General features: G+C 35.2%; 1 protein-coding gene and 1 pseudogene across 1 annotated transcript; both read left to right on the top strand.

Moving 5' to 3' along the window:
• Nucleotides 1-8857: 8857 nt before the first annotated feature.
• Nucleotides 8858-10090, top strand: LOC120113594 (annotated as a pseudogene).
• Nucleotides 10091-19155: 9065 nt separating this feature from the next.
• LOC120113592 lies at nucleotides 19156-21780 on the top strand. The gene is made up of 2 exons (XM_039134692.1): nucleotides 19156-19465; nucleotides 21138-21780. The coding sequence occupies exons 1-2, from the start codon at nucleotides 19322-19324 to the stop codon at nucleotides 21489-21491; spliced, it is 498 nt and encodes a 165-aa protein (XP_038990623.1). The 5' UTR covers nucleotides 19156-19321; the 3' UTR covers nucleotides 21492-21780.
• The last annotated feature ends 542 nt before the right edge of the window (nucleotides 21781-22322 follow it).

Raw genomic sequence — 22322 nt, 5'->3', positions numbered from 1 at the left:
ATTATGCATCGATGCATATTCAAGGATGCATCGATGCATTGTTAAATGCATCGGTGCATGAAGCACAAAAATGTCAAAAATCCGTTTTAAACACTTAAAATGCTAAATAATTTGGCTCTAATGGTAATGGCAACTCATATATCAAAAATTAATTATGTTCAATCAATCAAATTAATCTTCAAACTTTATTTGAACATAAAATTAATTTTTATTAAGAATCATAAACTCCCCCTAACTAATAGCAAGAATACAATTTATTATTATAAGCATTTTTCAGTATTTATTAAAAGTGCTAAATTATTTTAAACACTAAGTGAAGATAGGTCAGTTAAACCTAATTCTCTTCTAAGTGTCCAAAATCTTTCTTTATCTAAGGGTTTTGTAAAAATATCCGCTAATTGGTGCAAAGTATCAACAAATTCTAGAACTACATCTTCCTTAGTGACATGGTCCCTAATGAAGTGATGTCTTATTTCAATATGCTTAGTTCTAGAGTGTTGGATGGGATTTTTAGTGAGACAAATAGCACTAGTATTGTCACACTTGATAGGAATGGTACCTACTTCAATTCCATAATCAAAAAGTTGTTGTTTCATCCATAAAACTTGTGCACAACAACTACCGGCTGAAATGTATTCCGCTTCAGTGGTAGATAATGCAACACAATTTTGTTTCTTTGAAAACCAAGAAATCAACATATTTCCAAGGAATTGACAAGTACCGGAGGTGCTTTTCCTATCTAATTTGCATCCTCCATAATCCGCATCAGAAAAGGCATGCAAGCTAAAGCTAGAGTCTCTAGGATACCAAAGTCCTAAACTAGGAGTGTCCTTAAGGTATCTAAAGATTCTCTTAACAGCTAGTAAATGTGATTCCTTAGGACATGATTGAAATCTAGCACATAAGCAAACACTAAACATAATGTCCGGTCTACTTGCAGTTAGATAAAGCAAAGAGCCAATCATTGACCTATATAATTTAACATCTACACATTTACCTCCTTCATCTAAGTCAAGCTTTGTTGAAGAGCTCATTGGAGTGTTATGAGGTTTCCCATTTTCCAGTCCAAACTTCTTGAGCATATCTTTGACGTACTTAGCTTGATTAATGAAGATGCCATCTTTCTTTGCTTGATTTGGAGTCCCAAGAAAAATGAGAGCTCCCCCATCATGCTCATCTCAAACTCACTTTGCATTAGCTTAGAAAATTCTTGGCAAAGAACATCATTAGTAGAACCAAATATTATATCATCAACATAAATTTGAACTACTAATAAATCTTTAACTTTTCTCTTTAAAAATAATGTAGTGTCAACCTTTCCTTTTAAAAAACCTTTTTCAATTAAAAAATTTGACAATCTTTCATACCAAGCTCTAGGAGCTTGTTTTAAACCATAAAGAGCTTTTTTCAATTTTAAAACATGATCCGGAAAATTTGAATCTTCAAAACCTGGAGGTTGTTCCACGTACACTTCTTCTTTTATAAAACCATTTAAAAATGCACTTTTAACATCCATTTGATATAATTTAAATTCATTGAAACATGCAAATGCCAATAACATTCTAATTGCTTCCATCCTAGCTACGGGAGCGTATGTTTCATCATAGTCTATGCCTTCTTCTTGAGTATAGCCTTGAGCAACAAGTCTAGCCTTGTTCCTCACTATATTACCACTTTCATCAAGTTTATTTCTAAAAACCCATCTAGTACCTACAGTAGATTTATTACTAGGCCTTTCAACTAATGTCCATACTTTACTTCTCTCAAATTGATTTAATTCTTCTTGCATAGCCATAATCCAATGTTCATCTTTTAATGCTTCTTTGATGTTCTTAGGCTCTATGCATGAAATAAATGCAACATAATTACAGATATTTCTAAGAGAAGATCGAGTAGTTACCCCTTTTGATGGATCACCTATAATTTCACCATCCTTGACATAGTTGTACTCTCTTGGAAAAGATACTTCCCTTTCTTCAATGGTTGGATTCTCGAGGGGATCATGAATTTCCTCATCTTTTGTTTCTTTCTTTGTTGATGATTCTCCAACGTCATGTCTAACGTCATTTGCTTGTACAATACCTACATCATCATTAACAGAAGAATCCTTCCTTGGAAGGGGATTATCATCGAAAACAACATGTATAGACTCTTCTACAACTAAAGTTCTATTTTTCCTCTCAACAACTCCATTTTGTTGAGGGGTTCTAGGTGCTGAAAAATTATGGCTAATACCATTAGAATTACAAAACTCAATAAATCCAAGATTTTCAAATTCAGTTCCATGATCACTTCTAACACTAGTGATAGAGTAACCTTTTTCATTTTGGATTATTTTTGAAAATGTGATGAAATTTTCTAATGCTTCATCTTTAGTACTTAAGAATAGAACCCAAATGTATCTAGAATAGTCATCTACCAAGACAAATGTATATTGTTTTCCTCCCAAGCTAGTAGTTCTAGTTGGCCCAAAAAGATCTAAATGGATCAATTGTAATACTCTACTAGTTGATACATCATTAATAAATTTAAAAGAAACTCGTTTTTGTTTTCCTTTAGCACAAGCATCACAGATTTTATCATTATCAAATTTAAGCTTAGGCAACCCTCTTACTAAGTCTCCTTGAATTAACCGTTGCAAAACACTCATACTAGCATGACCTAGTCTCCTATGCCATAACCAACTATCATGCTCATCCTTAGCAACTAGGCATAAATTAGTCATATCAATAGAATCTAAATGCACCATGTAAATGTTTCCTATTCTATGACCAACAAGCATAATCAGATTAGATGCAATGTCAATGACTTTACAACCATTAATTTCAAATAAGACATTGAATCCTTTATCGCATAATTGACTAATACTCAATAGATTATGCTTTAATCCATTCACATATAAAACATTCTTAATTTGTATGGAAGAGGTATTACCTATTGTACCAATACCTTCAATGTGACCTTTTGAATTGTCTCCAAAAGTCACTTCTCCTCCATTTTTGGCGTTAAGCTCAATGAACCGGCTTTTGTCTCCGGTTATATGTCTTGAGCATCCACTATCAAGGTACCATGAGTTTGAATTTGTTTCCCGTGCCTTGTAGCAATGCTCCTTTCCCTACAAACATAGATTAATTTTTGATTTTTGGTACCCAAATTCTTTTGGGTCCATATTCATTAGTTTCCAAAATCCTAGTCCCCTTAGGTATCCATTTGTGTAGGATATTTTTATCTTTAGTAGTAATGAGTTCTTTAGGAACCCACATACTTCTAATGATTTTTCCATTAGAGGTTCTTTGGGGACCTCTATGATTGTAGTTTCTAAAACTTTTTCTAACAAAGTTGGATTTTGAATTTCCACCTTTTTCAAAATGTTTTGTTCCAACTTTATCAAAAGAAGTTTTAAGATCATCAATTTTCTTTTGATGATCATCATTGATCTTTGAAAGTAAATTTTGCAAATCTAAATTTTTCTTTTCAAACTCTTCTAGTTTGATTTGCAAGTCTTTGATTTTACTTTCAAGATCGTTGTTGCTTTTGGATATGAGTTTGTTTTCATTTTTCAATTTTGAAACATCATTTTTATATTTTAAAAACAATTTCTCATAATCCGAAGCCAACCCATTGTACTCCTCAAATAACTCATCATAAGATAAATCATCAAAATCGGATGAGTTAGAGGTTACCTTAGAATCTTCCCCGAATGCCATCAAGCACAAATTTGCTACTTCTTGTTCCTCTTCATCGGAACATTCTTCATCACTCCATGTAGCCACATGAGCCTTGTGCTTATTCTTTGATTGACCCTTTTTCTTCAATTGTGGGCAATCATATTTGACATGCCCCGGCTTTTTGCATTCATAGCAAATGATTGGGTCCTTCTCTTTTGGTTCATTTTTGAGGCCTTCGTTTCGTTTGAATTTTCTTCCTTGGTAAGGTCTCATCATTTTTCTGAACCGTTTGGCAAACAATGCCATTTCCTCGTCATCATCATCATTATTAGAATCACTCTCATCTTTTGTGGATTTGAGAGCAACTCCAATATTTTTCTTCTTCTCCTTTTCCTTTGGTGTCTCTTCAACTTTATCAAGGTCCACCTCATCTTCGAGCATCATCTCATGAGTGAGGAGTGAACCGATAAGTTCTTCAAGAGTTAAGGACGATAGGTCCTTAGACTCGATGATTGCCGTCTTCTTTGATTGCCATGATTTTGGGAGGGAGTAGACTAACTTCCTCACAAGCTTTTCATTTGAGATGATCTCTCCATATGATTTGAGACCATTGACAATCGTTGAAAATCTATCCGTCATAGCTTTGATGTCTTCATTTGGTTTCATCCTGAAATTTTCATAGCTATGCGTTAGAATACTAATTTTTGATTTCTTTACCTCATATGTACCTTCATGTGTGACTTGAAGCTTGTCCCATATTTCTTTGGCGGTTGTACACGATGAAACTCTTCCGTATTCATCTGGTCCAAGAGCACAAAAAATATATGGATGGCTTTGGAGTTGAGCTGGAACATTCTTGTCTCTCCTTCACTCCACAACCTTGGATGAGTGATAGGCTTGATGTATCCTTCTTCTACGGCATTCCATGCTCCCATGTCACTTGCTTGAATGAAGTACATCATTATATTCTTCCAATAGGCGTAATTAGCTCCATTGAAGAAATGAGGCTTGTTGACGGGCATCGAATCAAGACCGGAGTCGTAATTTGAAGTGGAGGCCATTGATGACTTGGTAATCGATGTAACTCTTCCCGAATCGACTCAAGAGGCGATTAAACCTTCAAATGAGTGAGGCTCTGATACCAATTGTTGAGTTAATCGATCTACGGAATCGGCCAAGAGGGGGGTGAATTGGCAATTAAAAATTTCGTGGAAGCTTTTGCAGAAAATTTAAAGTAATTGCACAGCGATTTACAGTGGTTCGACTTTCTCAAACAAAGTCTACGTCCACTACCTTAGCTATCCACACTAAGGATTTTCCAACAAATTCACTAATTTTTTCTTTCTTTTGAGGCCAAAGAGATAACCTTACAAAATCCCTCAAGAGTATACCCCAACTCTTGAGAACACTCTTTTTCCCAAAGAGAAGATTACAAATTTGCAAACTTACAAGAAAACCTCACAAGGTAAGATGTTTGCACAATTCTAGAACAAAGAAAAGAACACTCAAGGATAAATACAATTGAGTACAAAAGTGTTCTTGAAAGCAAATGAATATTGGATGAAAAATAGGCTTGAAATACTCAAACTTGAGGTTTGATGCTTTCTCTTTGATTCTCTCTTGATTCTAATTGATTGATGTTTCTTGTTTTTGATCAATGGCTCCAGAACTTGTTTAAATACCCCTTGAATCAATTCTGAACGTTGGTGATAATTAGTGGGGATAATAGAGCCGTTTAACTGTGAAAACAATTAATTTTTCTAGGTGGAGCGTCTCATGCATCGATGCATGATCAAGTATGCATCGGTGCATTCGTGTAAAATTCAAATATTTTGACCGTTGGAACACTTGATGCATCGGTGCACCAAGTGTGCATCGATGCATGAAATGCATTCGATGTTTGAAAAATAGCCTGATGCATGGCTTGTGCATCGATGCATCAAATGCATTCGATATTTTGAAAATATTCAGAGTGCATCGATGCATGGAGAGTGCATCGGTGCATGGAATGCATTCGATGTTCAATTAATTCATAGATGCATCGATGCATGGACTGATGCATCGGTGCATTCCTTTGAATAATTGATTTAAGGCTTGTTTTTGGTTCAAAATACTTTGTGAAAATTGTTTCAAAAATAGTTTAAGTACAAATCACAATTTTACACATTTAGTAAGGATTAGAATTGATCTTGAAAAACTTGGAGTAATAATTTGATATTCGGTTAATTGAATCGAATTTGTGAAATCTTAAAATTCATTTAACTTAATTTGTTATATCGAAATATCAAAAATGTTTTCAACACTATACTATCATTTTATATTAAAAAAAAACGTTATTCAACTCATTTACCTCTAAGATTGTTATGCACCCTTTGAGGTATCTCTGGCTGCCCTTTTTAAAGGTGATTATTGATTCAATCAATATCGAATGGACATATTCAGCCCAATTGAATTCACCCTTCAAGCCTTCATCGCAAATGAGCTTCATATAGTCCTTTTTCATTGACGTATCACCCGTTGGACAAAAAAAGATCTCGGCAATGTATAATAGAACTTGGGCCTTTAGCTCATCTCCCCGTAAGATCCACTTTTGATTTCCTCTTCAAGTTCATCATATGTCACCTTCTGCTTTAAACCATATTTGGAGGCAAGTGCTTTCCAGTTCTTACTCTTAGAGACTTCTACAACACTTTTGCCTTTATTTCCTACCCCCAAGACGGCTGCAGCACATGGGATCCCCAGAGGAAATGAAAAATCACCATATTTAGCTATACATTGTTCGACATCAAATTGTGCCATCAAGGGTTGACACAATTCCCTCCAAATAGGTCAATCCCTTACTCCTACCAATGATCCAAACCCCATTTCTCTCAGCACATTCAACTGACCATTCTCCTTAAGGTGTTTAATTAATGAATTCACCCTTTTAATGATGCATCTTGTCGACACTTCCTACATTTTTTAACAATATATAATGTTATAGTTCTTATATATTTTGTATCAACGTATTTACAAGTTTAATGAATACCTTCTTTTCATATGCTTTCCTCCATTCTTTGTATTCTTCACTATCCATCTTTGACTGTGCGATGTAAGGTTCCTTATTAGCATCACTCATCGAATTTCATTTCTCCATCACATCATTTCTCACCTAATATTAAGCATAAACATTTCTTAATCATGACATTAATGCTAAATAATACTCAATGTCAATTTCAATTTACATATAGAACCGATGTGTTCGCCACTTTCCTTCATCATTTGGCATTCGGTCATATTGTCAACATTTAAAATTTGTAATCAATTTAAAGTTCTTAAATACTTTAATCCAATTACCATTTCAACAATAATAACAAAAAGACATTGATACTTACTAGAAGTACATATATCCACCCTTTGGTTGCTTTCGAGTATCGGCCTCAATTTCAAAGTCATCTGTGCCACCAATAATTTTTCCACCCATTGACTCCATTTTTCCTTCATATATCAGTTTACGCAAATCAAATCAAATACTTGTTACATACACTTTATTCAATATACAAATATAGATAACTACTCTTGTGGTAAAACGGTTTTCTTCAAAAGAATTTGAATGGCCACTACAAAATGTGTCGGCACATTTATACAACCTAAAATATAATTTTCTACCTATAATATTATATACATGTATCTATATTTATTTTCTACCTATAATATTATATAATCGGTCACAAATCATTCTTGGCTTCGATTCGAAATCCTCAAACCAAACCCAAAAACCCTAATCCATATTTCCTTCAAAAGAATAGGAACACTCAATACTCTAAGTATCGGCACATTTATACAACCTATAATATCATTTTCTACCTATAATATTTAATAAAAGTATCGATATTTATATTTTACCTAGAATATCACTTTCTACATGTAATCGGTCTCAAATGCTTCTTTACTCCAAAACCCCAAACAACACATAAAAATCCTATTTTCGATTATTGTAATAATAAAAAACTAGGTTTCGACAACGTACTTTTCGATTCGACTGCAGCAACAAACAAACAAACTTCGTTTTAGAAACGCCTTATGAAATGCAACAACAATTGCATTTCGATTTCAAAAACTCGTCCCTTCTATCTATTTTTCAAAGGATATTTAACTATGCCCTTTATATTTTCACTGAATATGTTATTTATATTTAATCGATACAACTACAAAAGTGTCGATACTTTTATGTCAGGTGTCGAAACTTTCGATAGTATAATTACCTATTTCTTTGAAAGTATCAATAATTTATTATGCGTACTTATTAAAGTATCAACACTTTCAATATATCCGGTAGCGCTTTACTGGTTTTGTCATTTCGAGACCGATTTTGTCATATTTTTACCTGTTATATCGTTGTGGACTGATACATTGTTATAAAGTATCGAAACTTTATAGGCGCTAAAACTGCTTCTCTTTTAAATTCACAAAGTGTTAATAAATATATTAAAGTATCGACACTTTAAATATATCTGGTCGCTCTATACCGATTTTGTCCTTTAGAGACCGCTTTTGTCATATTTTTACCTGTTATATCATTTTGGATCGATACATTGTTATAAAGTATCGACTCTTTATAGGCGCTAAAACTGTTTCTCTTTTAAATTCACAAAGTGTCGATACTTATATTAAAGTATCGACACTTTCAATATATTCGGTCGCTCTATACTGATTTTGTCCTTTAGAGACCGATTTTATCATATTTTTACCTGTTATATCGTTGTGGATCGATACATTGTTATAAAGTATCGACACTTTATAGGTGCTAAAACTGCTTCTCTTCTAAATTCACAAAGTGTCGATACTTATATTAAAGTATTAACATTTTCAATATATATGGTCGCTCTATACCGGTTTTGTCATATTTTTGCATGTTATATCGTTGTGGATCGATACATTGTTATAAAGTATCGACACTTTATAGGCTCTAAAACTGATTCTCTTTTAAATTCACAAAGTGTCGATACTTATATTAAAGTATCGACACTTTCAATATATCCAGTACCGTTTTACCGGTTTTGTCTTTTCGAGACCGGTTTTGTCATATTTTTATCTGTTATATTGATATGGATCAATATAGTTTTATAAAGTATCGACATAAACCGACAAGCTAAGTTTGTCGGTTGCCAAATTTTTTAATATTTCATCATGATTTAGACCTATTACATAAACCAAGATGGTTGTTCACAGCCAGCTATGGAGATCCAAGCTGTTACAGATAAGACTGTAAATTCCTTCAAGAAGGTTATTTCTTTGTTGGGTCGATCCACAACTGGGCATGCTCGATTCAGACGGCCTCCCCAACAAGAAGAAGTTTCACAACAACGTCGACAGAAGATTCAAGTAAGCAAGGATCAAGGTTTTAAGCCTGTTTGTGCAAGTGCAACCCCATGTTATAGGTTGCCTCCTTTGCCCAGTAAAAGCGTCGTGTCTTCGGTGACCGGGGATACTGTTAGCATGATGCACCCGTCTTTCTCTTCGGGATTTCGATTCTCTACTACTCCTCATGCTAAACCTCCTCTTTCTTCCTCTTTGAGAAGGAAGTGCAATTCCATGGATGCTCTCAGGTGTAGATCATCTTGCCACAGTTCCAAGAAATGGTGGGTTCTTGGACTCTGGGTGGTTTAATGATTTTAATTTTCGGACTTTTGATTGATTATTATTTTTGCTATGTAGGAAATCATGAGTTAAGAGAGTGATTAGAGTTGCAGCTACTAGCAACAAGATGATGGCTGATATTCCTCACGATTATTATTCTTGGAGAAAATATGGCCAAAAACCAATCAAAGGCTCTCCCCATCCAAGGTGTGAAATAATTTTTAAAGTTGACTAAAGCCTTAATAATTCAAGTTTGCTTTTTTTGTTTTTAACTGCAAACAATAATCATACTATAGGTGGCAATTAATTGCATTGACTTTTATGTTTTTTGTATAACATTGATTGGATTGCCTGCTGCTGAGTTTTCTGAGTCCACTTCAATTAACTCAGTGTCCTAACTCGTTACATTGGGCAAATTTCAGGGGGTACTACAAGTGTCGCAGCGTCAGAGGCTGCCCTGCAAGGAAACACGTAGAGCGAGCTGTAGAGGATCCAATGCTGCTGATTGTAACATACGAAGGGGATCACAACCATACCCAAAACATCAGCGCTGCCCCTTTGGTCCCGGGATCATCTTAAGTCCCCACCATTCATAGGTCTGTTAATGCATCCAAAATGTTGATAGAAATCTGTCTAAACAAACCCTACAGTTAACGTAACCACTGATCAATCTTCTTTTCGCCATTAAAAAGAAAAAAGGCATAGAGTCGGAGGCTGTCGATTAGGTGCTGGTGGGGGTTGAATCATGCATAGTGGGTGTTTGACTCAATAAATAAGATATTATATTTTCTTTTTCAAATAGTTTTGTTGTGGAGTGTGATTAAAGGAACAAGACAAAGTAAGGCCTTTTGAGAAATGTTAAATTCAATTTGATTAACTTAAATTTGAATTGAAATTTATCAAGATTCAAAATAATCTAACTTTAAAAAATTGAAAATTAAACACAAAATATGACCAAAAAATTATATATATATATATATATATATATATATATAATTGATTGGAGGCATTAACTAATTTAACCTTTAAATTGTGAGAACGATATTTAAAATTATATATAATTAATAATTTTTAATTTAATAGAATCTTGAAATAACAGAATCATGGTATAAGTTTATGTTGCGTGTTTAGTAACATCAATTATAATATTAGATCTGTTAAAGTCACATAGAAATCAAATGTGATGCCAACAATTATTGAGATCGGTGTATAAAATCGAATTACGTTAAATTTATCTCTTATAAATTATAAATTCTCTCAAATATTATTATATTTTAAGAATTAATTTTCACCGTGTATTTCTTTTTAATTTTTAAAAAAGTATTTTTCAAAATGATAACTACATAATTTTCTGGTGGGATATGGGAGTAGTATAGATTAAAGTGTTGGGTTCTTTTATTAGAGGATAAATAGCAAGTCAAACTGGCATGTTGATTATTGTCCTCCCTTTCGATTCCAACATCTAATATCTATTTTATTTGCTTTTCAGATTAGGAATTTGGAATTTGATGAAGATAGAGTTGGACGTAACGTTTTTAACTATTTAGGTCAAGCTTGCACTGTAATCTACTCATCTTTTTCCATTTGAAAATTTCAACTCAGTCCTTGTAAAACTATTCAGACTAAAGAAAAAGTGATCCTTGCAGTTAAAGTATAGCTGGTTGAATATGGTCAATGGAAAAAGAAAAAGTGAAAGGATGAATCTCGATCACAAATCTTTACTTTGAAACCAAGAAATATGTGCAACAAACCAAGCACTTGCATTTCTGTTAAGAAGCTATCTCTTGTACGTGAACTATTTCTTAACCCTCAAGCTATCATTCTCAAAGCGGGTTTACATGAATTTCCAACCTTCTTCTCCTAACTACTTTGATTAAATGATCCAACTTCATGTACTAAAAAGACTTAGAATTATCTATATATAATTAGATTTAATTGATATCAGCCTCTTCGTGTAACCCTTAAACTCGACCTATGCGTTACGACCATATCTAGCTGATTACAATAAAAAAAAACAATTTAAGCACTAAAAACCAACCTCTTTTAAAGTATACTTACATCATAAAAACTCAAAACGAGTAATATAAACCATGAAATAACATTAGTGAAACAAAGTACCCATAACCACTGACAAAATTAATACATACATCAGAGGTGATAGAAAGTAGACCATAAAAACCAATGTATCAAAATAATAGACACATGTCACCCACATGAAGGCAGTTTAGAAGAGTAAAACATTACAACAAAATATTCTGTACGGAATTTGCCCATCCTCCAAGTGTCGATCTGAAAGCCTATTCAAAATATCTGAAAAAGGAAAAGATGAGGGAGTGAGCTAGGAAAGCTCAGTGTGTCCCAACAGTGCAAAGTAAAACTTACGGATAATTTTTAGAAAATAATTTAGCTGAGTATCAGAAGAATGTCAGTGAGGATTATATTTCAAAAACAAATAATTACCCTCCAACAGAACACCAAATGCAGTTCCCCAGAACTGCATCCATAAATACTTACATTAGGCCTATAGGATCCATGAGCCAACCTAAGGGAGAATCTTGGGTCCATAAAGACTTACCCTAGCCAAAGCATAGGAGCCACCTGAGTGGAGTGCCCATAAGTCCATAAGGACTTACTACGATGCAAAAAGCAAAGGAGCCACCCTATGGGAGTGCCATAGGGTCCATAAGGTCTTACTACTAGGCCCAATTGGGCCTAGGAGCCCACCCAAGAGTCGTCTTAGGTCCATAAGGAATTACCAGCTTGATCGGAGCTGAACTAGTAGAGCTTCCAGAGTATATCCCAAAACCCTAGTGAAAACAATTTTAGATAGTACTGATACATCAGGAATCAGAGGCCAGACATTTTTCAGTAAATAGTAACCAGAGAACATGTTTCAACCAAACCAGAATTTAAAATCAGTAAAATGGATATCAAATATTCTGGAAATCAATAAAACCATAATCAGGCTTTTCAGTCATTTAAATCGGTCATGTTTCAAATCAGATAAAACACTAATGTGCACATGGTAATTCAGATAGGTATTTAAAAACATAAATGTAGCACATAAGGCACACATCTCGCAAAACGAGTCATCAAAAGTTGTACACAATCCTAATTCAGATCAGAGTAATGCTACTATTAGAATAATATATTAAACATTGTATTTAATAGAGTTATATAATTATACGAATAATCACGGCTCATTCGATTGTACAGAAGCAAATGAGTTGGGTCGAGTAGTCAACAGGTCGGAAGAATAACGATAAGTCATTGCCTTCTCTTTATTTTTTTTCTTAAACAACTTGAATAAGAGTCACTATACAAGTCCATGTTCAAAGGTTAATTCGGAGGCTTTCGGGTTAGAATTTGGCGAAACGAACTTCGGATTCAAACTCAAAACGTCAAAAAACATAAAATATGAGTTTTTGGAAATTTTAACTTTTTGGTCAAAGTTAATGGCCAATGTGGTCAAAGTCAACATGTCTGGTCAATGATCCAGGTCAATGGTTTGACTCAGTCAGAGTTGACTCAGTTGACTCGGTTGAGTAAACCAAGTTGACTCAGTTTTCCAGAAGCTTGAACGAAATGACTCCCACTCACATATGCGATACATGTGGCAGGTAACGAGGATAGGGATGATGGTCGAACGCACGATAAGTAACAAATTATCAATATCAACTCGAAAACAATACCAAACTCAGCCAAAATACGGATAAATCACTGGAAAAGCGATCGAGACTCACCCTTCACGGTGAACCATGAAAAAGACGATAGGTGGGAACGAAACTAACTACGTTTTGGTTGGAATGAGACGAAAAACTCGTTGGTGGTGGCTGTGAGGCAAACAGATCTCGGGATTAGCGTGAAAACACAAAAATAATGGTGAGTTTAGAGTTTTTTGACGAGGATTTGATGATTGATTCATGTGAACTGTGGCCTTAAAAGGACCGAGGGTTGGGTATTGATTGGCCTGGGACGGCGAGGGCTGGGTTTTGACAGGGTTGGGATAACGAGTTGATTGGAGTAGGCAGTGACGGTCACCGTCCAACGACAATGGAGATTAGAGGCAGGCCTTCAAACGGATCCTCACGATACCGTAACCAACGATGGATGATTTGGGTGATTCAAGGGTGACTCTCGATCATAGGATGACGAAGATGTTGCTGGAGCTAATAGTGTAACCCACCGTCAATCGGAGCTGAAGTAAGAAAGAAGTAACGGTGTTGGGGGAGATGGGTTTTCTGGGAGTATGACTCTCAAGCATAAAACCAATTGAGATATCGAGATGGAGGAAGATTAAAATTAGGAAATAAAGGAAAATGGGTAATTCACACTTTGAGTCCCTTAAAAAAGAAAGTTTGTAGAACATATCTCAATTTCTGAAATTTTCACAAATTGGTCCTTTGAACAATACTAAAAAAATTCAGGTTGTGACAACTCTCATTCTCTTAAAAGAATTTGATCCTCGAAATTCACCAAGTCGAACAGATACAAAACTAAGCCTCTAATGATCTTTTCAAAGAAGAAAGTTTAAGTACGGGGAATTAGATAACAAAATATCTCGTTGAACTTGCAACGGTAATGATATCGATTAATTCGATATACTAAATCAAAATATGAGGGTCTCGGGTTGCGGGGCTCAGAATACAAGAATACGTGGGGTCATTATTCAGAAATGCATGTTGAAAAACATAAATAACAATAAATATACCTGTCGAAGTCTCAGGTTCATCTCCATCAACAAAATGTCTGATACCATAGACAAAATTGGTTCTTTACACTACTGTGATTGGGATATATCATCGGTCCTAAAAGTAGATCCAGAAGTCCTACCCAGATTATGACTACTAGTTGGGATCTGAACAGAAGCTTGAGAATGGGCAGGGGTTAGAGTACATGTAACTCAAAAGAAGCAATGTAGAGGCAATTCCTAAGGAAATGCTCACTAGACCCGCAACGATAACAGGTACTCATCTTTTTCCAACACTCTCATCTATGTTGATTACCACATAACTCACAGTTAGGCATAGGGAAGAAACCTGAAGAGTCACGTCGACTAACTGCTGAGGGTGGAGGTGACGTGGGTCTCGAACCATAATGACTCCTCTGAGGGGTAACATAACGAGATTTCTTCTCAGGATGAGTAGAAGACTCAGATACACCAAAAGGTCTTCTAGACCGCTCTCGATCTACTCTCTCACTAGCAGGAGCCTTAGCTTCAATTTACTCAACATCATTCGTTCTACCAACTAGGGTGCCAAACACCTCATCCTGATGAGTAAAAACTTACTTGCATAACTCATACCTAATTCCCTAAGCGAACTTACGACACTTATCTTTCTCGGTAGGCACGAAGATAGATCCATATTTCAACAACTTCAAGAACTCTATCTCATATTTAGAAACAATCATATCTCCTTGAACAAAGTCCCGAAAATGGTGTCTTCTCTACGCCAGATATTACTCTCCCACGAACTGACTCCTAAAATGCTCCTTAAATAAATCCCATGTCAGACGATCGATCGAAACATTATTCATTACGAACTCCCACCAGGTGTGGGCATTCTCATCCAACATGGACATAACTCCTAGGTATATCCTCTGTTGATCTAAACATATTTGATTTATACACCTCTCAGTATTGCTAAGTCAATCCTCGGCCTCAGTCAGATTTCGACCAGTAGGGCCTGCAAAGGTTCTAACTCTATTCGCAATAAGGGTCTAAGAAATAGGCACCTCGAGTGCAACTCCTACAGCTCTAACCGCACCTTGAATCAGTTGAAGAAACTGTCTACCAAGATTATCATCTAGAAACAACACTAATAATATCGGTCCTAGAATCGATGCTCCTCTAACCGGGGTAGTCAAACCTATACCAGGGGCAGTTGACGTATCTCTCAAATCTAGAGAATCTCTTAGGGCAGGAGGGTCATCTTGAAGCGGCGTGTCTACCGTAGAATCAGTTAACCTAACCAATCGACCCCATACACGGGTAGATCGACAACCTCATCTAGGACTCATCTCAAAGGATTCTCTAGATAAACCACATAAAATAAAACTTAGGTTCAGGTTAAGTACTTGGAGTCTCGTACGCAATAAACTTGTGAAAGACTTGGTGACATGACCTTCAGTATTTGTTTTGTAAAACATTTCAAAACTGTATTTTTACTATGGTCTCATTCACAGTCTGAGGTTTAAAAAATAAAAGTTATGATACCAACCAATTGTAACCTCCTATACTCGGCCTTTGCGTAACGATTAGATCTAGCGGATTATAATAAAAAACAATTTTGAACACTTAAAAACCAACCTCTTTTAAAATATACTTACATAAGAAAAAACTAAAACGAGTAATATAAACCATGAAATATCATCAGTGAAACAAAATACCCATAACCAGTGATAAAATTAATAAATACATCAGAGGCGATAGGAAGCAGGCCATAAAAATCAGTGTATCAAAATAATACGCACATGTCACCCACATGAATGCAGTTCAAAATATTAAAATATTACAATAAAATATTCTATACAGAATGTGTCGAACCTCCAAGTACCGATATAGAAGCCTATTCAAAATATCTAAAAAGGAGAAAGATGGGGGGTGAGCTAGGAAGCTCAGTGTGTCCTAACAGTACAAAGTAAAACTTACACATACTTTTTAGAAAATAATTTAGCAGAGTATCAGAAAAATGTCAGTGAGGTTTTTATTTCAAAAACAGAGAATTACCCTCCAATCGAACACCAAATACAGTTTCCCATAATTGCATCCATAAAGACATACCCTAGGCCTATAGGATTTAGGAGACAACCTAAAAGAGCACCTTGGATCCATAAGGACTTACCTTAGCCAAAGCGTAGGAGCCACCTGATGGGAGTGTTCACAGATCCATAAGTACTTACCACAATGTACAAAACAAATAAACCACTTTATGAGAGTGACATAGGGTCCATAAGGTCTTACCACAATGCACGAAGTAAAGGTACCACCATATGGGAGGTCATAAGGTCCATAAGGTCTTGCCACTAATCTCATTGGACCTAGAAACCCACCCAAGAGTCGTCTTAGGTCCATAAGGAATTAGCAGCTTGATCGTAGCTAAACCAATAGAGCTTCGAGAGTACATCCCAAAACCCTAATAAAAATAATTACAGACAATATTGATAAATCAGGAAATTAGAGGTCGGGCATTTTTTAGTAAATAGTAACCAAAGAACATGTGTCAGTCCAATCAATTTAAAATCAGTAAAATGAATATCAGGTATTCAGGAAATCAATAAACCATAATTAGGCTTTTCAGTCTTTTAAATTGGTCATGTTTCAGATTAGATAAAACATTCATGTGCACATGGTAATTCAGACAGGTATTTAAAAACATATATGTAGCAAACAAAGAACACACCTCGCAAAATGGGTCGGTCTCACTATAATCAAAAGCCTACAAGAACCTAATTCATATCAGAGCAGGGTTACTATCGGAATAATATAATGAACATTTAATAGAGTTACAGAATTATACGCTTAAACATGGCTCACGCGATCGAAAGAAACGAGAAGAGCTGGGTCGAGCAGTCGATGGGTCGGGAGAATCACGAACACCTATCATAATCAAAGTTGTAAATCAATTCTTGTCTTTCCTTTATTTTTCCTTAGACAACTTTAATAAGAGTCGCTATGCAAGTCTGAGTTCAAAGGTTAATTTGGAGTCTTTCAGGATAGAATTTTGTGAAACAGACTTCGAATTTAGACTCAGGACATCACAAAACATAAAAAAAAGTTTTCAAATTTTTTTACTTTTTGGTCAAAGTCAAAGAAAAAGGTGTGGTCAACGTTCAACAGGTATGATCAACGGGTTGACTCAATCAGATTTGACTCTGCTGACTCGACCAAATTGATTCAATTTTCTAGAAACTTCAACAGGACTACTCCCATGTGCGGGGACGACGCGTGCCGGCGTGTGCGACGGGTAATGGGGATAAGGATGACGGCTGAGCGCACGATAAGTAATCAAATATCAACTCAAAAACAATACCAAACTCATCCAAAATACAGATAAATTGCCGAAAAAGCGATCGAGACTCACCCTTGGGAATCGCCATACCACGAAAACAACGATGGATGAGAGTGAAACCGATTGGTTTTTGGTCGGAACGAGACGGGCAACCCGCTGGTGGTGGCGGTGAGGAAAACGAAGCTCGGGATTATTCTGAAAACATGAATACAATGTCAGGTTCAGGGTTTTTCGATGAGGCTTTGGCGGTTGATTAGCGACGAACGATGACCTTAAACGGAGCGATGATGGTTGAGTTTTGACCGGGCTGGGTTGGTTGGTCGATTGGAGTACGCGATGACGGTCACCGTCTAACGACGACGGAGATTAGAGGTAGACCTAAAACGGGGCGACTCTCGATCACGAGATGACGATGGTACTGTTGGAGTTAATGGTCGACCAGAGCTGGAGGAAGGACGGAGCAACGGTGCTGGGGAGATGGGTTTTCTAGGAGTATGGCTCTAAAGCATAAAACCAATTGAGAGATAAAGATGGGGGAAAATTAAAATTAGGAAATAAAGGAAAAGGGGTAATTCACACTTTGAGTCCCTAAACAAAAGAAAGTTTGTAAAACATATCTCAATTTATGAAATTTTCATAAATTGGTCCCTCGAACAATACTAAAAAATTCAGGGTGCGACACTTCAAGCTCAATTAGAAATTTTAAAAAATAAAGTCAATATAAAACATGGGATATAATTTAACGAGCAGTACAATATAACCTTATAATAAATAAATAATGATTCAATTAAAAACCTAACACCAATAAACTGGCAAAACATCATTTGACAATACTACCAGTGTAAATGAATTGAACTTAAACCAACAAGATTATATTCATACTCATTTATTTATTTTTTAAAGTGTTTCTGTTTGGTTCGTTTAGCGTTCACAAGCATGTTCGTTTACATATTCGTTTAGAGTTCACGAACATGTTCATTTTTATGTAACTTCTATAGGCTTTATAATTTGAACTCTAAAGTTTACTATGCGTTCAATTTTGTTTATACATTCAATAATATTTAAAATGCAAAAAAAAAAATAAAGGAAAAGAATAACCAAATAAACTAGCTTTTAAACAGTTTGCACGTGAACCTAAATGAACTGAACATACATTTGTTCTTATCTATATGTTTATTAAATGAATATAAAAAAAAAATTTATGCTCATTTATTTTACTTAACAAATAAATATTATATTAATAATTCATAAACAACACGTCGAACAATCTATTTATTTAAACCTTAACCACTACCTTTCAGGCTCCGATACTGTACATGAGCTCAGTCCATCATTGGAGTTTTAATATGAGCTTCGTTAATCCTACGTACAGGGATAAAATTGGCCTAATAGGTTAGATGGGTAAAAAAATGATCTATTAGGTCATTTTCAAAATTATTTTAAGATTCGCAGCAAATATTACAGTGCAGAAAAATTCATCACGTTTACTTGATGAGTTTATTTAAATAATATTTTTTTATTTAAACTCGTCACGTCAACATGATAAGTTTAAAAAAATATAAAAAAATTTAAAATTTATCACGTCAGAGTAACAAATTCTAATAAAATTATATTTTTTTATTAGAACTCGTCATCCTACATGATGAATTTCAAATCAATGTAACAAATATCATATATGTTAAATTATTAGAGATGATCCAATAGACAATTGTTTTACCCGCATAGCCTATCGGACCAATTTTATACCAACATGCATCTAAGTAATAAGCCCAGACCACGATTAGGTCCAATAGAAGAAACCCAAATGCTGAAAAGCATAGTTCACCACGTTGATTGAAGAAAACAGAAGTAGAACGCCAGAACTTGCTAGAATCCTCTATCATTCAATCAACAAATTTGTTGTTATTTTTATTTCTTTTTTGTCATAAGAAAAAAAGGTAAAGCCGAACCATTCAGCTGACATTAGTAGGAGACAGGGATTCATTTATCGACGGGGAACGGAAAAGGAAAGGATCAGATGCCATGGACAACGACATGATGAACATGGAGGAGGCCGCCGCCGCAGCGCCACCCCACCTGCAAGGACAGAACGATGTCGGTAATGACCTACTCGTATTGGGTCGTAAACTTGTCGATCAAGGCAAGCCTTCTCAGGCTCTTCAAGCGGTAATCTTCATAAAACCTTTTCAATTTCGCCCCCTCCCCCAAAGTTTTCTTCCTCGAATGTTAATGGGATTTGTATATTGTTTGGGTAATCAACGTTTAACGAGTTTCATTAATGTTTGTAAAACTAGAAGCTGTTCCCTTAGCTTCTCGGAACGTTGTTATCACCAAATATGTTACCTTAATTGCTCTGGATATTAAAATACCCCCAGGCGACCTTTTTCCTATTGGTTATAATTTAAGATAAATCATTAGCACGTTGATAGATTAGAATAAAAAACACATTTGGGGAACTATGAATATATATAAAGAACAAAGGGGATTGCTGTGAGTTAGGAATGGTGCCAAAGGAGGCGTGTTTCAAAAAGATTACTTTTTTATAGAAGTTAAGGTTGAAAGCAAATGCTTTTATGTCTTGGCATTTATTTGAGAACCCCAATCATTAGGCAGCCTAAGGAATAAAAAACGGCGAAGCATTTTGGTTTTGGAAGGGAAAGAAACCGAAGATACTTGCTTAGCACTTTTCTTGTTCTTTCCCTTCTTATGGGAGACAATGGAAACACATAAAAAGGGTGTCAACGTAATACAATTTCACATGTTAATTCATCCAAGTGGCTTTTTCTTACACTAGAACAATGGGGTTCTCTTGTTAATTGTGGTCTTCACTGTTTTGTTGCTTCTATCTATGCGAATAGTTTGATGGCATTACTCTAGTAATTTTTGGATTCTAATGAAGTTGGTTCTCTCAGTTTTTTTTACATTTTTCTGATTGTCCTTTCAAAGTTATTACCTTTAGCAGCATATGATATTCATTCAGCCTCGAGTTCCTATCGTTAATTAAATGCCGTTCCACCACTTCTCGCTGTAGGCTTCTGAAGACTGCATTGATGGTACAATTATTGGTGGTAAATAGTGCAAAAATAACCGACTCGTTGACCCGAAACTAAAAAAACCGGGTAATTTTTTAAAAAAGTTTACCCAGTCGGGTCGGGTTTGGGTCACAAAATTGAATTTTTCCGGGTACTCGGTTACCCGAGTACCCCGTTAAGGTACCCCGTTAAGGATTATTTTATATATAAAATAATATTATATTATTATATATTTAATTATTAATGATATATTATTATATATTATATATATAATAATATATTATTATATTATTAATTATTAATAATATTATATTATTTATTTATTTATTTATTTATTTATTTATAATATATATATATATATATATATATATATATATATAATTTGTGTGTGTTTTTAATTAATAATTTGAAAAAAAAACTCGGGTATCCGGGTACCCGCAAAATCCGGATACCCGGTAACATCCGGGTCGGGACACGAGCCGAGAAATCAATTACCCGAAGATCCGGGTACCCGATTTGTACCTTTCCCTTGTTATGCTGTCAGCATTAATACAACTGAATACAAGCTATTAGTTTAAGTTGGGTGACTTGGATCCACTAGACTAATGAGTTTTCAGCATTTAATCCTATTCTTGAGCCACATCTGATTAAAGAACACTTCTCATTTAGGGCTATATCATATATCTTTTCAAGACTTGACCGGCACAAAAGTATTCATCATGCATTTTTTTGAGTTATAATTTAGACATGCATGCTGGACCTTCTTGTTACTCCTATTTATTCTCTGCTTATATGTGATGGAACAGGTGGTGATGGCCATGAGAACTCGAGGCGGTGATGAAGCTGTATTTCAGTCATTGTATCGTGCTCGCAAAGTGTACAGAACTAGAATGCAAGAAAACACCAGTGTCGATCAGCTGGCTTCTCTGTTTGCTGAGTGTGTGATAGCTGAAGCCCAGCCGATAAAAGCAGAATCATTACCATGCGCCACTGACGTTCCACCAGTTGCATCAACTTCCATTCTTGCCGAAACAGGCAGAATGCAAATTGTATTGGATGCATTCTCCGATGGAAGCAGCTTTATCTGTTTGCAGTGTGGCGGTCTTGTTAGTAATCATCGCAAAGATGAGCATTATGCATATTGGTGCGGCCATATGTAAATTTGCTCACTTTATAGACTTCTTGCAATGCGCTTGTTCACGAGAAGTCATGTCTGCCTTGTGGAATCGGCACAGCTGCAATTGGTGTACCACCTTTGACAATCCGTGTAGATTGTAGTCCGTTTGCCAATCTAAGGCGAAGCAAATATCTTTCTTTGCTAAGAACTAGGATACTGTACTCCAGCATTGATAAGGTTTATGTCACAGAATAAGTTTGAAATTCGATGAACTGAACAATGATGTATCAAAACCGTGTATCATATATACTATTGTACCAAAGTTTGAGATATACTGTTCCTTTTTATCTATGAATTATGTTTCATATTTCTACATAAGTTAAGGGTCATATTGGATTTGTTTTTTGAGTTGGAGGGTAACGTGAGAGAATAATACGAGTTATATTACTTTTTTAAATACAGGAGATTTTTTTTTTAAATAACAGGGACTTCTAATATTTTTTTGCCTTTATAATATTAAAAGAACATCCTTTACATGCAGACGAGTTGAAGTTGTTTAATCAAACACAAACAAGCTTTATCATAAGAACAATAAACCTGTAGTTGTTCAAACTTTGCTGATAACTTCATTGCTTGCTCTTTTTGTGCATTTTGATATCCTTAACCAAACGGTCTATGTCATTATAAGATGAATTGCCTTGTTCGATGGATTTCTTTCCTTGTTCCCCAAGCCTTTTGGCTCTTTTTCTCATATCCATGGACTCATCTGTATTCCTCATTACTGCATTAATGGGCATGAGAATATCATTCCTGGTTTTTATGTTTGGTGAAACCTGGGTTGCCCATACTTTCCAAACCTCATTCCCAACTGACA

This window comes from Hibiscus syriacus, unplaced genomic scaffold, assembly GCF_006381635.1.
Source record: "Hibiscus syriacus cultivar Baekdansim isolate YM2019G1 unplaced genomic scaffold, ASM638163v2 tig00110210_pilon, whole genome shotgun sequence".
NCBI classification, from domain to species: domain Eukaryota; kingdom Viridiplantae; phylum Streptophyta; class Magnoliopsida; order Malvales; family Malvaceae; genus Hibiscus; species Hibiscus syriacus.
The sequence above is the reverse complement of the archived record's forward strand: the minus strand, read 5'-3'. Positions and strand labels throughout refer to the sequence as shown.

Coding starts and splice junctions, on each gene's coding strand:
- LOC120113592 (XM_039134692.1), top strand. CDS start 19,322: ATGGACAACGACATGATGAACATGGAGGAGGCCGCCGCCGCAGCGCCA. Junction 19,466..21,137: donor CTTCTCAGGCTCTTCAAGCG/GTAATCTTCATA, acceptor GTGATGGAACAG/GTGGTGATGGCCATGAGAAC.